The 16,701-nt window shown below is 42.9% G+C and overlaps 1 protein-coding gene across 3 annotated transcripts in view; it reads right to left on the bottom strand.

Annotated features, from left to right (window-relative positions):
- The window catches only part of LOC133953273 (trinucleotide repeat-containing gene 6C protein-like), a 46,033-nt gene extending 29,824 nt beyond the window's left edge, over positions 1-16,209 (bottom strand). For all 3 annotated transcript variants that reach the window (XM_062387097.1, XM_062387099.1, XM_062387100.1), the window contains exons 1-3: positions 15,805-16,209; positions 5,639-5,739; positions 5,228-5,249 (exon numbers count right to left, since the gene is read on the bottom strand). In XM_062387097.1, the coding sequence (XP_062243081.1) occupies positions 5,228-5,249; positions 5,639-5,701 (85 nt within the window). In that variant the 5' untranslated portion in view covers positions 5,702-5,739; positions 15,805-16,209. The remainder of the gene's footprint in view (positions 1-5,227; positions 5,250-5,638; positions 5,740-15,804) is intronic.
- Positions 16,210-16,701: the final 492 nt, after the last annotated feature.

Genomic DNA, 16,701 nt, shown 5'->3' with positions numbered 1-16,701 from the left:
AACACACAAGGCAGAAAGGAAAACATAAAGGAGCCAAAGAGAAGGTTTTAACTCCATGAACACAGCATCATGGGAAAGAGGGTATGCGGTATCTGTTATTGTAAAGAACAACTGTGCTTAGTGCCAGGCAGCGCAGGTTCCCACATCTCTTCTGTCTATTGTCTGCAGAGCCACTTTATTATGCAGCCATCTTTACAGAGAGGGGAGGGATGGACACAACACAGGGGCCTATATGCCCGCCACAATGGTGCACGTCTTTATCCAATAAGAAGTAGGGAAGGTGAATGCATCACATTTTAAAGTGGGTTTGGACTGTTTACTACAATCTTATAAATGCTACTTATTCAAGTGTTTTTCTAGGTGTACAACTGATTGCAACATTATGTGAAAACACAGAAAATAAGCATGTTCCATACTGAAAGTAAAAACAGACGCACATACACTGTAGATGGGTTCACTAGGAGCATGAACTGAGTCCTTTTTTAAATCACACTTATTAATTGAAGCCATTAGCAAGTGCAATAAGTGGCCGATGTTTGAACTACACATAGAAGTGCGACTTTGTTGTTTTGGTATTATTAACCAAGAGGACCCACATGCAGTGTACTTGCATGTGTTCATGCACACAAGAGGGTCAAGTGGGTGCGTCTCGATAAGGTCCCATCTGTCACCCCACTCGCACAGAAAATAAAAAGGCACAAATTTCTCACCCCTCACCCTTCCTATACAGGGACGTTGCTATAGAGACTGACAGTTGCTTAACGCACCTCCATTCGCCTCTTGCGACCTCCTGTGCCTCCCGTGACCTCTCGCCATAGCACGCCTCTTTACCCCTCTCTCTCTAATTAGTGCCCCACCCCCCCTCTCCATGCCAGGCTCCCCGTTTCTCTGTCTAAAGTCACAGTTGCTCATTTCAGCTATCTCTGTGTTCAGTATGACAGAGTTGCACCAAGAAACCAGTTTTGTTTTAGTCTATGGATAAAGTGACTTAAAAGGACTGTGCAATACATCCATCTCAGGTCAGAGGCTGAGGACAACAACAGCCTGAAGATGCATACCTTTTGAGATTGATACATTTTGTAGCATTAAGCAAAGCGTCTCAAACTTTTGAAGGCTGGCATCCAAATAGTGTCATTAGCATATGGAAATTAGATCAAACAAATACTCCAAGATATCATCAACTTACACTACAATAATACTACAATACAATTCCATTAAGTTTAATTTATTGGAAGAATAAAAAATTATATTTTGTATCTTCTCTATGGGCTAACTGCCTTTTGACAATGGCCTGAGGGATGAAGGAGAACAGCCCCTTATACATTGATATAGGCATGGTCATTAAACCTTTTTATTCATATATAACCAGACACGTTGCCCTGAAATCATAGGCTGAAGAGTCATTCATATCCTTCGAGCTACATCCTATTAATCTGCCAGATATTTGACACGAAGCAGCTCACTGCTGGGGGAGGAGATGATGGGGGAGGGGCAGGGACCACTGAATACGCTCTTTTGTCAGCAGCTCATGAGTGATCACACAACACAGGGGAAAGCATTGTTTAAGTTTGTTTCCTTTCTCCCTCTACCCCCCTTCACATCCTCAGTCTCTTCCATCCATCCATCCGCCCCTCTCTCTCCTCCAGCACTTGACATGCACATGGGGCAAGCACACAGGGGGTAGAGGAAAAACAATTATGCTCTGCGGTCATAAATCCACAGGACGTAACTCACAAGCTATTCACTATTAATTCATTGAGTGTTTGTAAATGTGGTTAACATAAGAGAAGCAGCCCACACACTCAAGTAAATTAGCCTCTAATTATATTTTGATTCATGAAATTCCCTTTCAAAACTGTTGACGCAATTAATAACATGTGAAATTTCAGATTAATCCAAAGCAAAATTAGACAACGCACTCGTGTTTGTCTCTCGCCAGATTGACAAACATAATGCTGTTGTCGCCGTAGTGACACTGTGTCAAAACATTGCTGTCTAGCACTTTGAGGGTGATATGATAAGGGTAGAGGAAATAGCGTGGGTAAGGAGGAAAATAAGGCACAGGGCGAAGAAAGGTATTACTTCCAATTTTTCCAACAGTAAAAAGTGGTTTCAAGCAAGGCATTTATGTGACATCCTCATAGCTTCAATGGTAATTGTGTTTGGGTGTGTTTATGCATGCAGATGCTGAGAGACATCATGGCTGGTATATTATTGTCTTGGTTGTTTAGCATATATACTAAATATTACTAATATTACTAAATTATATTGGAACACACACTCTGCAGCTTGATTGTTGAATGCGGTGGCAGTAGAGATTGGGATGAAGCAGCATGTGAGCTGGAGGTGAATAATCAACATCCCTCTGAGGTGATGGGGACCAGGAGGGAGGCTTCTGGATCAGAGGTCCAGTCTGAGTGTGGGTGTGGGTGTGTTGGGGGGGGTTAGGGCACTGGGACACTGCCTTCTGGAACCCTATGATTGCTGAAGCTCCATGCCTAATGGGGGGCAGAGGAGTTAATTCCACTGCGCCAAAGCTTTATCTCATTTTCATACATATGAACGCGCCGGGCTGAGATCGATTACCGCAAACAAATTGAAATGCCTGGGACCAAGGAGGCCCACAGAGAGAGAAAAGCAGAAAGGTACAGCAAAGGATGGGGGGAGGTGGTATGAATGTTTATGTGTCTATGAATTTCTGAGAGTGTATGAGGAAGAGATCATTGATATGGATGGAAAGGCACAAATCACTACCGCATACTGATTTCCTCCGATCCTGCATACACACATACCTCTATTATTTAGTATCACGCATGAAAACTCAACTCATTCCAGTTCATGCTACCTTCCTTTTAAAAAGATATTGCAAATGGGACATTTTGAGGAAACAGATGTCCTGATGGCTTGCTGAACGATTAGTGTTCAAACAAGTCCTCTTCCCCTGTACTTTCTTCACCTTTCTGTCTGCATGAGTACCTACTACACACACACACACCATCAGATTCTCATTCTGTGTCCACTTTTCTCTCTGTCATTAAACATATTATAAAATGAATGTCAATGTCATTAGTCCTCTTCTATATTAGCACTGTCATTGACTCCCAATGGTCAATTTTGGCACACAACTTAAGTGTTTGCTGCTTCATTACTTTTTTCCTCCCTGTCCTTACTTCATTCTTGCTTTTATCTAGCACCAGACCAATGCCTTCACCTCTCTTCCATGCAGACTTGATAATATTTCATCACTGACTCTTAGCATTTCCTCTTCTGCTACTGCCAGTAACGCTTGGTGCAGCCCACACACAGACGTCATTCTGTGTAGTCAGAAACTAAAAAGGGCTGTGATTCTGTTGTCACTGTTTTGGCTCAAATCAACACTGGTCATTGGATTAGAATAGAAACAACGAATATGGGAATTTAAGCATTTTGTAAAAAGGGCAGAAATATTTAATTTTAAATAACATGCCCCTGAAACAAGCATTTCAGGGGCATGTCAGGTCAGTCATAGCATTACCTTCTACCAAGTTAAAGCTCATAGTCAGCACGTAACCTGATCTGTTTCAAATCTTTCGTGATGCCGTACAAAGCCAATCCAACAAAAATGTGCCACAAGAGACACAACCGCACAGAGAAGCCCCAGCTCAGTGTGTGACCTTCATTGTTGCCCACATAATCCTTTGGCCCATGTGGACTGCCAAGACCTGACATAAACGTCTCCCAACTCCTGCTTCAGTCAATCATGCTAATCTTCTTTGTGCTGCAAAAAATCCCACCACTTATTTTGTCAGCCAATCTAGCTCAACAGAGTAATCATGTTCAGAGAAAGTGCTCTATGTAAAAAAAAAATTAACCATCGGGCACATTATAAAATCTGTTTGTTCTCACATAGATTTTCTGTTGCTTAAGCATTCTTTGTTTATAGATACTGTTATTCTACACATAGAGATGTGATCAAATTTGGATTGAATTCCAATTAAGAATGGATGAGTCAGAAATGTGATGAAAGGCCTTCACCCACTCTTCTGCAAGAAAAGTGCCATTAAATGTTATTCAAATTAGTAGCAGTGAGTTTTGGAACTGTAACAGTACAAGCTCAGGGACAGGGTAATGAAACCCAGAGAGGGTAATTAAATAAGCTGGTCAGAGTTCAAGGCAAGCTGTGGTAACCTTTGTTAAAGCCCTACACTTACACCCAGATGGCCAAGCTGCTGCTCAACGTGGGGGAGGGTGGGCACGTAAAGCCAGACACTGCAGCTCAGATTCTGTTCTCTGTTCACACAACAAGACCAATTTCTGAATTAATTTCATCACCTCCTACTGTAAATGCAAGAGTCACATCAGAGAGGGTGCTAGGTGAAAGAAAACAAGCTAGGACGTGATTTGTGACATATAGCACTAGCAAAGAGAGTAGACATTACACAGGACAAAGACGAAAGTGCCAAAGGTGGAGGAGATAGAGATGCTTAGCACATGGCTCACTTGCTAATGTTGTCATTCATCTATATGTGTATATATCTCAATACATAACCTAACTGAAGGGGCTAAGGCTATTCATAAAGAAAAAGTTGACAAATCAAAAGGACCAAACAGATGTTTATACCGCTCATGTTTCAGCAAATAACAGATTTAATTGAATTCATGCCGGGAAAACAGCTGAAACATCACTATGTAATTCATTAACGTCTTTCTATGACAACTAATTTTCTTGCAGACGCATTCAAAATAAATTTTTGCTTCTTAAGAAGGCACCAAGGGCACATGAGGACACTTTTCCCCGTGCTATTCTCTGCAATTCAGCTGAACTCCATGCCCTCCTTTTATTCCACTTCTTCTCTCCCTCCCCTTCCCCCCTGTCCTCCCATCCCCCTACCAACACCACACTCAGGGTGCTGTCTGGGTGCCCTTACGCTTCACTGCCTAGTGCTGCGGGCGTACTGGGCATCACTCCACATCATTGTCACACTCTGTATTTGCTATGCTGTGTGTGTGTGTCTTGGGGGAGTAAGTGCGCATGAGAAACTGAGGTAAAAGGCACAATTGTGCATGCATGTGCAAACTGTGTGTGTCCATCTGAGTACAAGAATGCTAAATTATACGAGTGTATAATGCATGAATAATATGTAAATATGCCTGAAAAGGTCATAATTTGTCAATCAGACCTGATTAATGCATATCAGTTGGTTGGAGGTTGATGAAAGGGTAAAGGGAACTTGATCATGACACTCACCTTTGGGTTTCTGATCAGCAGCCTGTAGACGGAGAAAGAGAGACACACAATTTGATACTGAATACTCCCAGGATGACATTTAACATTTAAACAACATTTAACTCATCAAAACCATAGACAAATCTGAAGTGTTATGAAGAACCCTAGAGTTTAGTTACTTCTGCTGAATGAACATAAGTAGTTAGTGTCAGTGGGTGATTGTTTACTAGAGACTTGCAGACTAACTTCCAACAATTAAGTCATGGATATTTATTTCATTAAAAAAGATTAAACAAAACTGAAGGTTAAAAATAAGCACCAAATGTATAAAAAAACATACAGTTCCACCTTAAGTACCTGCTAGTTTCCTCAAAAACTATATGCAAGCTATTGACAAGTTGGTATGTTTGTGAACATGATCTTGACATTGACCTTTTTCTGAGCGGTGTCTTTCTTGGTCTTTTCTTCTTGTCTTTTCTTTTTCTTTTCTTCCATCAAATGGTTCTCCTTCTTCTGTCGCTAGCTTCTCTCAGCTGCCAAACAAAAAAGGGAAAGCGTAATGAGTGAAACATAAAGGATTCAGCTCTGATGCGTGGTGTCGTCCATCTTTTCATTATTAAAACTATGTAACCCCCTGTGCATCACACTGTGCACATGCAAGGCATTCATGCACAGTCACATTGCGATAGACAGATTCCGCCCGAGAAATTACGTTGGTAAACACACAAACACACACAAAGTAAATGTGGATCCCCTTCCCTTTAATGCATGAGTGAGACAGAGCCAAACTGTCTTGAAAAACTTCACAATCATCACTTCTTGCAAAAATCATGGCAGGCACTTCTGAGGAGCACTTTCCCTCATGGTCAAAAACTGTAACGGAAAGGATGTAAAAAGGGGGAGGAGAGGGGTACAAAAAAGGAAAAGGAAAATGAAAAGAAGTTGGAGAGAGGGATAAAGACCAAGTGAGCTTGAGCAGTATGAATGAAGGCCAGTGTAAAAAGGGGGCTGGTTTAAAGATCACGCTTGTTTCAGGAAAAAAAAGGCATGGAATTAAAAGGACTGAAAGTGGGACAACGTAAAGGCCAGCAGACTGACATAATAAGATCAGGTTATTTTACAAAGACCTGTTTAGAGAGTGTGAGTCAATCCAACTACATATCTAGCTGGAGGAAAGGGAAAGAGGCGAGGAAACTAAGTGCTTCTTTTAAGCCTGTTTCCTTTGGCCTGGCCTCAGTTGACAGCCCCTGGAAACTAATAGAGGCCACAGAGACTGAATGTGTGTGTTTGGTCCAACGGTTTTTCTTGCACAGAGAATTTCTAGGCGGAAACCTCCAATCAACAAAATTCTGGTACAGTGGAAATCGCCTATAGTGATCACTTTTGTCCCGGGCTAAATTCATCACTATAAGCGTTAAAAAAAATTGCACCGCTTCTGTATGGTAGTCCCAGAACTTGAGAGAAAGGTAACAACACTGAGATTCTAGTTTCTCAAAGCCAAAAATATGCTGATTCTTTCTGTTTGATATTGCTGTCAATCAAAACTGTGGATAGTGCTGATCCAACAAAGACAGCTATGAAAACCGTTTTGGTCTGAGAAATTTAAGGGAAGTATTTCACTTATTTCTGGCATTTTAAGTGGGACATTTTTTATTTGATTACCTGTAAGAAAGAGATTTGATAATGTAATCATCTTAATTTGAAGCCCTGCCACTGATCATGTAGAGTGTCCCTGACAAATAAACAAAACACAACATACAAAAAGTGTCCACATACGGCCTGGATACTAATCAGAATGTGTGAAAGAATCGTAATTCTCATGACAGAGAATGAAAGGTCGGCCTCCAACTGTGTTACCCACTAGCAGGGGGAGGGAGCCGTCAATCAAACAGAAGGCAGAGGCCTCACAGAGACTGACTGATGGGGGAGTAATGTCTCTATAGTAGTAAGGGAGAGGAAGAAAGAGAGTGAAGTTACACAGATATACAGATGGAGAGACAGAAATAGAAAGATCAATAGACGTTGAACAGTGAGTTTGGAGACAAACCCATAGGAAGAATTTGTGGCCATGACAGTAGGTTAAAATGTAAACTGATATCCCTAGATTACCTTTTACCACTGCAGCTGGATTTTCTCTTCCTTATTCCCTGTTTCTCCTTTCACCGCTGCCACAAGCTATCTTTTTCTCTAACATTCACGCAGCCCTATTTTTCATACTAAGTAGTCTGTGTGTTTCATTGTGCCTCCTCAGCAGCAAGGGGAGGAAAGCCCTCAGGTAATAAACAGGAGCTTAATTCATGTGTGGATGTGGGTGCATGTGTATAGCTCATAGTGAGCTGTATGTGTAGTATGTTTTGCTGTTCATTTCTCTGTCACGATGCTATTTAACTAAACTTCTGCCTCCAATTATACAACCCCTTTATCAAATTCCAAGCGTGCCATAGGAAACACAAACAACTTGATAACAGATGACGAAAAGCATCAGCAATGGGGAAAGGTGACACGTGAAAGGGAGAGTGTAAAGGGAAACAAATGCTTTCACTCCCTATGCTAGTTTTCAATCCCTAAACAAGTTAGAGAGCGTCTCCGCATTACTTCACAGGGTCATTCTGCTATTCCCACCTTTTAGCCCCTGCATGAATGCAGATCTGCCCTATCCGGTTACTTCTGCTGCCGTCACAGAAGAAAAACGGGAAACAAGGGCTGGGGAAATTGGGTCAAAGGGTCAAATTTCCTATGTGTTAATACGCTCTGGATGGCTTAATATGAAATTACTTTTAATCATTATTTACTATAATATCGGCCTTTTGGAAAAACAGTTGCTATGTGAAATGGGAGCAAGCGGACTGAGCTGACAGTCAGTCCTAAAGTTAGCTCCCCCCTGTCCTCTGCTGCCCCCACATATCTCTTTACCACCTTCTCTCTGCCCGTCTCTAAATACTGCTGACACCAGCACTTCCTCAGCACTGACCCTGGGGTGTCTCTGCACTGCCTTATAATATCAGATTTACTTGCTGCCAGTATGACACTGCAATTAGGAAAGATATGTCACGTTTTGAGGTTAGCAACCTACAAGACAGCCGCGTGTCATTCGATCTCCTCTAACATTAAGGGGCCTTAGATCATAACACAGCCAGTAACTATCAGCAGGCAGTAACTCTAACCACTAACTACCGTTAGTTAGGACTGCAGTCTCACCTATGGCTACCATCAACAACCAGTCTTAACTGCTAAAACCTTAAGCTAAAAATTAACGGCTCAAATTAAAAACTAAACTAATACATGATTAACATATCAAAAATGTAATATTGAGAATTTGCTGACTAATCAAAGCTTAGATGAGAAGGCAAATAACATTGCAAAGAAAGTCCCTTGGTATATTAAGCAAAAATGGTTGTATTTGACATGATAGCTGGCAAGATGTTCACAAACACATCGAAGAGTCTGCTGAGACTTTTTGGGGGTTATGACTGTTTGTGAAGCTGGCATATGTTTGCAGGTTAGTGTCAAGAATGGCCTCAGATTTGCCTGTCTACCTACAATGTCTCGTTTATATGTCTGCATTATGTAAATGCTTGTAGCTTTGGATTGGCTGGAAATGACTGTTGCCAAGACTTGGCTAGCCATTTCTCTCCGTTTTCATTTCAGCTACAAAGCTAAGCTCGGGATAGAGCTACCTTTGTATTGAATGAATACAAAGTCGAAGCAATCTGGGGCCACTGGGAAATTGTGAATAAATTGCATGGTGAGGCAGGGTCCTCTCTTCCTTTGCTGCAAACGACAGACCCATGTCCTGGGAATGTAATGCTGCTATAGAGAAGGAGACATGACAACAGGAACATTCTGTACAGGAATGAGGAGGCAAGGAGCTCCAAGCACACAAAAACCAAATCACATAAAAACACACAGACACATATGGGGAAGCTTGATGTACAGAGGCGGGAGGCAGTCTGTCTGAAGCCTGTCTTTTTCTGCCAGGGATGCAGAGGAGAGGGAGGTGGGAAGAGAATACAGAGAGATGAGGATTGGGGGGGGGGGGTGGAAGCAGACACAGAGTAACACCAATTAAGAACGACAGCCGCCGGAGAACCAGACAGGGAGCAGAGAGAAAGGGAGAGGCTGCGCTGGAGAGAGAAAGAATCCTCGATGAAGAGACAGTTGGGGGAGAAAAACCTGAACGAAGCAGTATCGAGGCTGGCAGACACTGAACAACGGAGGGGTGGGGGGATGTTGGCACTGAAATATCCATGCATCTTGATTGCTAGTATCTAGAGACCCAGGGAGAAAAATGAGGGGAGAGGGAAGGAAATTGTGATAGGCTAAGAGAGGAGAATAAAAAGGGGGGATAAAAATAGATGCTGCTTCACTTGTGTGAAGACTGAGTGTAGCAGAGGTAAAGAAACAGAGATAACTTATGAAGGAAAAAGAGCTGCAAGCAAAACTTGAATCTTCACGTGTTGTGTACGGCTGTTAGCTCGACCGCGGACAACACCAATCACAGAGAAGGAGGAAGAAAAAGCAGAGATTTTCTTCTCTAAGCAATAGATGTAATAGGCTCATGGCCACAGAGTGTGGCAAATCCACTCCCCCACCACTGTTACAATTCAACCAGCAACCCCTCCGGTGGCATTAGAGAAGCCACAGGACTCTCCTGAGCCTTATTACATGGAAAATTATCATGGACAGCCCTGTGGAACAATTCTTCAGTACCTGCTACAGACCTCAACTACTCCAGAAAAACATGTGTGGGTGTGTATTTGTGTTTACTCGACCTGAATGGCTCGGGGAAAACAAGCCTGTAAATTCCACCGTTGAAATGCAGTCATAACAATGTAGTTGTCGGTGAGCATTTCCATCCCCTCTGTCACACACCACAGTCTCACTGACTGCTCGGTTTGTAAGCACTCTGTGCATACCAGTGTTGCTTTCACCAGGTGGAGAGAGTGGCTTGCGAAAATATACAAGACACTTTATAGGTGCTACACTGGACTTGTTCAATGAACTGTTGCAGAAATATTCTTGGTTGGCGGACTGGCTGAGGGCAAAGAGGTGGGTGGAGAGTGGTAATGAAAGAGGGGAATGCAAGATGGACAGAAAAAGTCAAAGAATCCGATAGTGAGAAAGCCTGAGCTATTAATAAAAGCTTTGAGGTTTACCTCCAGAACATTAGCTCTCAATGTCTTGGCTGCTTCTTCTGCCAAGTCGATATGAAACTTTAACACAGTGGCAGCTCATTAAAAAAGGAAAACAGCACAATGCAGGAGACCAAGGAAGCCTTTTTCCCTTGAATTCAAGAAGCTGTCATGAACACTGTGCTGGTGTGTTTTCTGCTTATGACGGCTTGTGTTGATGGGAATGTGTGGCTGTGCATGTTCAGCATACATCTGCATTTTTTGCACAATTGCTTAATCTGTATGCTCGACTGTCAGTTTAGAGGGTTTGTGGGTGAGTATTTGTCTTAAGGTAGTTATAAAGTTCTATTAGCATTAATACAATGACTGACCTCTCAGATTAACCATATGAACAAGTTCCTCAAACGTTTCTTAGCAGGCGTACAAAACTCGGCATAACATCTGCCCTCTTTTTCTACCTGTCCTTTGGATGGAGCATTGGAGTTTCTTCACTGGGCAATGACAATAATCAAACCTCATCTCAAATGCTAGTCAATTATTCCCTGTTCAATTATTGTCTGTGTTATTGCTTACAGTGTAAGCAATAACACAGACATAAAGATTTGTTGTGTGAACAAAGCCCGCTCTGATATACGGAGGACAGAGAGAAAGACCAAAGACAGTTCTATTGATAAAGCCAAAAGGACCATGGCGAAGTAGTAGAAACACAACTGCACAAGTTGTGAGGGAGAAGCAGAAATGCAGATTCTGTATAAAAATGTGACATTTTATTTGTCATCCTCAGTTCTACACTTCCAATAAGTCAAAATAAATCCTGCAAACCTGCATTACAGATGGTATCGTAAAATACTGACAGTACTACAAATAATCAAATTACTCAGCTGTTTCAGCATCAAAACATTAGCAAAGATACAACATGATTTGTTGGGCTACTAGCTTACTTCCCACCCCATTTAGAATGTCAGATAATTCTTTAATCAGGTAACAGATTTTGAAAGGTAATTTGTCCATAATTCTGTTTTTAGTCACAAGAACAATTTTGTTGATTATTTCTAACATGTGTTTGTTCAATCTAGGTTCCTAAAAATATACAGCTAAAATCAATATACAGAGTAAAAGTAAATACTTGAAGCTCATTGACTGTATTTAAGTTGACAATAACGTGATAAACAGTGCAGACACGCAAACAAACGGCCTGAGCTCCCAAGCCTACGCCATGGCCCAATCACAGGGCATGTTAGTGCTATTTACACAGCCTAGAGTGAGAGCTTAGCAAGTGTTGCAGGCCCTAAGTCCTGTTACAAAAGACATTTTCAGACATGACCTACGTATAAAATATGGAGAATTGGCTATGGAGTTTACCCGCAGTCTGCCTTTCACACATGCACACCACAGGGGGAGGTTTTCTGCACAGACGCGTTCCCAACAGTAACAAATCCTCTGCATTATTCAGGCAAGAGATGGAGCACACAGACACCGGCTCTTAGCACCACAAACTGTATGTGTGTGAGAAGCTTCATCAACCTCCCCACTTACTGGCTGTGAATATAGCATGGGATCGACTGCTGTGTTCATACAACTTTTCCTGAATTTCTACGGACTTTATACAAGGAGGCCACGCAAATAAAAATCCACATAAACGGCGGAGCATCTCACTCTGACATCTGCGTTCACAAGTGCACTTCCTCCAGATGAAATAGGGAGCAACTGCGGAGATCAGTGCATGTCTGAAAGCAGCTATAATGCGTAAGGCTTTCTAATGTTGGTTTGGAGCATGAGAAAAGGGAACATTGTAGGTTGGATGTCCTGCAGATTCAATGTCAGCTTCCATGTGATGCTCCTCTCCTTCTCTCCACGTCTCTCCAATTAGCCGACATGCAGCAGAGGGAGAGGAGGAGGAGGCCTCCACCGAACCTCGGCACATTGAACATTCCCCTGGACAACTGCCAAGACTCACAGGCAGCAGCTCGCCAGTCTCGGCTTCGCCTCCCCCATCCCCCTGCTTACATCATGGCCTGGGTTACCCTTGGTGGGGCCCCTAAGTCCCTGCCCCCTTCATTGGCACAAAATTGGACAAGATGGGGGGGGGGGGGTTACACAGACCTCCAATACCTCTTTCACACAAAAGCCCTCTGTATGACATATTATACAAAATGTACACAGGTTTAACACATGTACAGAAACTACTGCTCAGTAGCAAATATCCACTCCCTTTCAAACAGTACAAAAACGATAGTTTAGTTCCTCTAATACACATTAAATCACAATCTAAAAAGCAAGGGCAACTTCCACTCTTACTAACCTGCAATCAGGAAGTGTTGAATTTGGGGCTGAGAGCACTAGAAGATAAGATAATGAGTATCATGACATGAGATAACGGTCTCATGGCAAAGCAGATCAGTGTCAGACCAGAGCTGAATCAGCATGGATGAAAAAAAAAGCTTAAATAACAGAGCCACTGGCAGCACAGGTTTTCGCCGGAGGCATTATTTCACAAGAAAACAACAGACGCAATCCATCTAGTACACAAACATTGAAATACACAAAAACAACAACATAACAAATTTAAGCTGTTAATATTTAAGTTATGCTGGACACTAGGAAATGTGGAATAATTGATACTGCAATCGTGGCACCAATCATTACTATTGATAGGTCACAGTCAACAGTCACCCTTTACCCTTTACATACTGTACATACACACTGCTCATTTTGTACAATAGCCACACCAAACACAATTGGCAACCCTACATCCAGCACACAATCACACCCGAACTTCAAAATAGCCAACCAAAGAATAGAGCAAGAGGGTAATGGCTTTTAGCAGCATCCACTCGAATAAAGCTGATTCTACTGTCATCACCAGAGCTCCCTCCCCTTACCGGAGCAGCACCCTGTGGTGGTGTTAAGTGCGTTATCTATCAGGGCTGTGCCAGTTGTTTGAAAAGCCTCATAATCACAGGCTCAGTAACTACCACGGTCAGGCCTGGGCTAAGGTCAATGACAGGGGAGAAGGGATAGACAGCAGAAGCCACTTTTCCCAAGTGCGACTAAGTGGGATTTACCCGGGTCAACAAAAAATGTCTGAAAACTTGTTTATTTGAAATTGCAAACTACTGTACAGAAACAACAATTAGGAAACAGAAGAACCCAACGTATATATAGGGGTAACAGTTGGCATAGGACAAGCAGGCTCATTCCAATTACATTTGGAAACCAGGCTAATGATAGCAACCTGACGACTGGGCCAGTGTTCCAAGTTCTGTCTTTAAAGGGTCAGACAAGGGGAAGCAAGCCTTCGGTTTCCTTTTAAACGAATGATCCTGCCCCTTCAGTGATAAGGGGCTTCAGATAGAGTTACTGCCAGGGTTTGTCCTCGTGGCTTTGTTACATTACACTCCAATCAAAACAGTGTCTGGATGCCAACAGCCTAGAGCCTGTTTGGATCCCCAGCCAACATGGGTTAAGGGTTTCCTGCAAGCACAGTGCCAAAATGACAAAAGTAGTATTATAATTCACTGAGGCCAGGCCCCAGTGAGAGAATGGATTTTCTCATATTTGGTCCTTTTGCAAAGGGACCAAATATGGTCCAATTACGTGCCTCAAAATGGAGTTCCAGATTTTATGTGTCCACATGCGGGCATAGGTTGATAGACTATACATATTTTTAAGACTATCAGGGCCATCAAAAATAACTATGTTGAGCTTTGTAGCCTACATTTTTCCCAAAATGGTTCAAAAGGAAAGCATGGATTAAATCTTTAGTGCAATTTAACACATCTTGTATCAGGGGTAACCTTTGCTGTTGACCTAGTAACCATATACATCCCAAATATACACACGTGCCCCACAGATGACAGCCACCTGCTGTAGCAGTGGTACTGAAGCAGTTGTGTCTGCAAGGGTTAACCTTAACTATTTCAGAAAACTAGCAGACTCCCTCCTTCTCTTAACAAGCTTTAAGATGTTTTCTTCTAGAGTTTTAAATACGCACCAGAGGACCAACACTGCAACATCTTTTAACAGCCAATCGTTTATTGCGTGGTTGCCAGCCTTTGGAAAGATGAGCGTGTGTATAGAAGGGAGCCCCCTCGATCCTGGATAGGAACAGGGCAGTGTGTGTCTGTGAGTCAGCTGGGTGTCTAGGGCATGCAGCTCACAACCTGATTGACAACTGCAGGACATTAACCGACTGCAAGAGCTGTGAGCTTGATATATATGGTTACACACTCGCACAGCCTTACACGCGTCATCAACGGCCCGATTCAGATCCAAATATTTGCAGCACTTACCACCAAGCCACACATACAAATAAATGAATCTGTGCGTATCACTGCTGCCCGTGCACATTTTTCATTTCATCACCTCACTGGTGTGTGACGACGGAGATAAGACCGCGATGACAGAGATGTCAGAGGGGGGGGGGGGGGGAGGAAAAAGGGGTTTGAAATTGAACAGGAAATTATGTACTTCAATTAAGACATGCGTAGGAGATATTAAAAGCTATACTCCAGTGCCTGGGGACAGGATGCAGGAAGGGGGATGCAATGGAAAGCGACAGTTAAATCAGAATCCCTGAGCCAGGGGGGAGGAAGAGGGACAGGACAGCTATGTTTAATAATGTAATTGGACTTAGTGTAGTGAAATGTAAGATGGTGTGCGGGATAAAAGATGTGATACCGCTACGGAACGAACCAAAGAGGAAAGACACGAGTGACAATCGGGACAAAATCGTAAGACGGTGCCTGTGTTGAACTGAAGAAGGCAGCAGCTACATTATGCAGACACAAAACTAAAATATTTAACAAAAGTCCTGCCATCAACATACAGCTCCACTCAGTCAGCCACCATGCAATCAAAAAAAAAATCTCGACAAATAAATTCGCACATCTTCACCTTCTAAAAACCTGCACAGACTTTGCAAATAGAAAGCCAGTGTTTGCAGCCAGTTCAAGAAATCATCACATTACACGCTCACATGTACAGAGTGTGTTCCAGTCCACTCAGCCAATCGTGAAAGAGCGATGATATAACACTAGTTAAGTTCACAACATGTTCACATCAAGCCCCCACACATAAACACGGGGGAAAAGGGAAAATACCTCTAATCAGTCGCTTCATGTGAGGGTTTACTCATTAATCCAACATCACATAAAACACTGAACGGGTGTTTGGATGCACAGTAAGAAGGCGGTTACAGCCAGAAGCATGATTTATTTCTGGGGACGTGAGTAATGTGAAGAAATCACAACATCGTGGCAACACAAATAAGTGTTTTAATTATATGGTACTTGAACTTGAACGCTGAAGAGCTAAATCAAGATGCATCACAGGGGCAGAAAATAGTAAAGCTATAGAATCTATCAGTTGAATGTGGATTATGGAAGGTGTCTCGATTTGTATCTCCAATAAGACAGATCAGCAATCGTACACTTGTATTATTTACCACAGGATGAGAAAACTTACCTCGCGTTAACCACAGCTCTGGCAGCTTTCGGTGAGGAGTCGGTGCATGGCAGAAAAACAGACGCAGAAAAGCATCATCCGATGTCCTCTCTGAAGTTACCCGTAAAAAAGATGGAGCATCGGAGAGTCAGTCGCGATTCGTATTTCTGAAGTCAGGACTTTGCAGGTATAAGCCGACTGGTGACAAGAGACCGAGGTAAACAGCGGCTGCGGAGCCAGGTGTAACGTTACACACAGCGAGCACGGTGATGAATATGCGTTGAGCAGGAAAAATAAAAAAGATACGCAGAGAAATGACACTCGCAAGGAATCTGTAAAACGTCACGATATAAAGGGGGCGGGAGACACGGCGCACCACTAATAACACAAACAAAAATAATAACCCAACACGGTTAAAATGAGTTTTAAAAGCAGCGAATTGAAGCTAACGTTAGCTGGTTGACGCTGAGAATCGTCGACCTTCGCGAGTTTTTTTTTTTGCAAACCGGAGAATTCAGTCGGTTCTCGGTATTAATAATAATAATTTAAAAAATCGCCGCTGAGCTCTCTCGTATTGGAGCGAGCCTCCGTCAGCTAACTTGTTTTAAAGTGCAAAAAAGAAATGTTTTCTTTTTGTTTTGTTTATGTCGCCAGCCGGACGAGTAGCGACGCGCTGGCTACCGCGGGTGCGAAGTGAGAAGCGACTCCGGGGAAATACATTCTGTGTGGATCCGGACAGCGGAGCGGACAGTCCTGGTAGGCGTATTCAATGAGCTCTCGTTGACAGTAGTGTCGCAGCCATTTTGTTCAAACTAACAACACCGCAGTCTCCCTCTCCTCCTCCCAGACAGCGGGCGGACCAGGAAGTGGCTCCGGATACGTCACTCCCGACCAACCACGGCCGCCCGGACGCTGGCT

The sequence above is a fragment of the Platichthys flesus genome, chromosome 5, assembly GCF_949316205.1.
Source record: "Platichthys flesus chromosome 5, fPlaFle2.1, whole genome shotgun sequence".
Lineage (NCBI taxonomy): Eukaryota > Metazoa > Chordata > Actinopteri > Pleuronectiformes > Pleuronectidae > Platichthys > Platichthys flesus.
The sequence above is the reverse complement of the archived record's forward strand: the minus strand, read 5'-3'. Positions and strand labels throughout refer to the sequence as shown.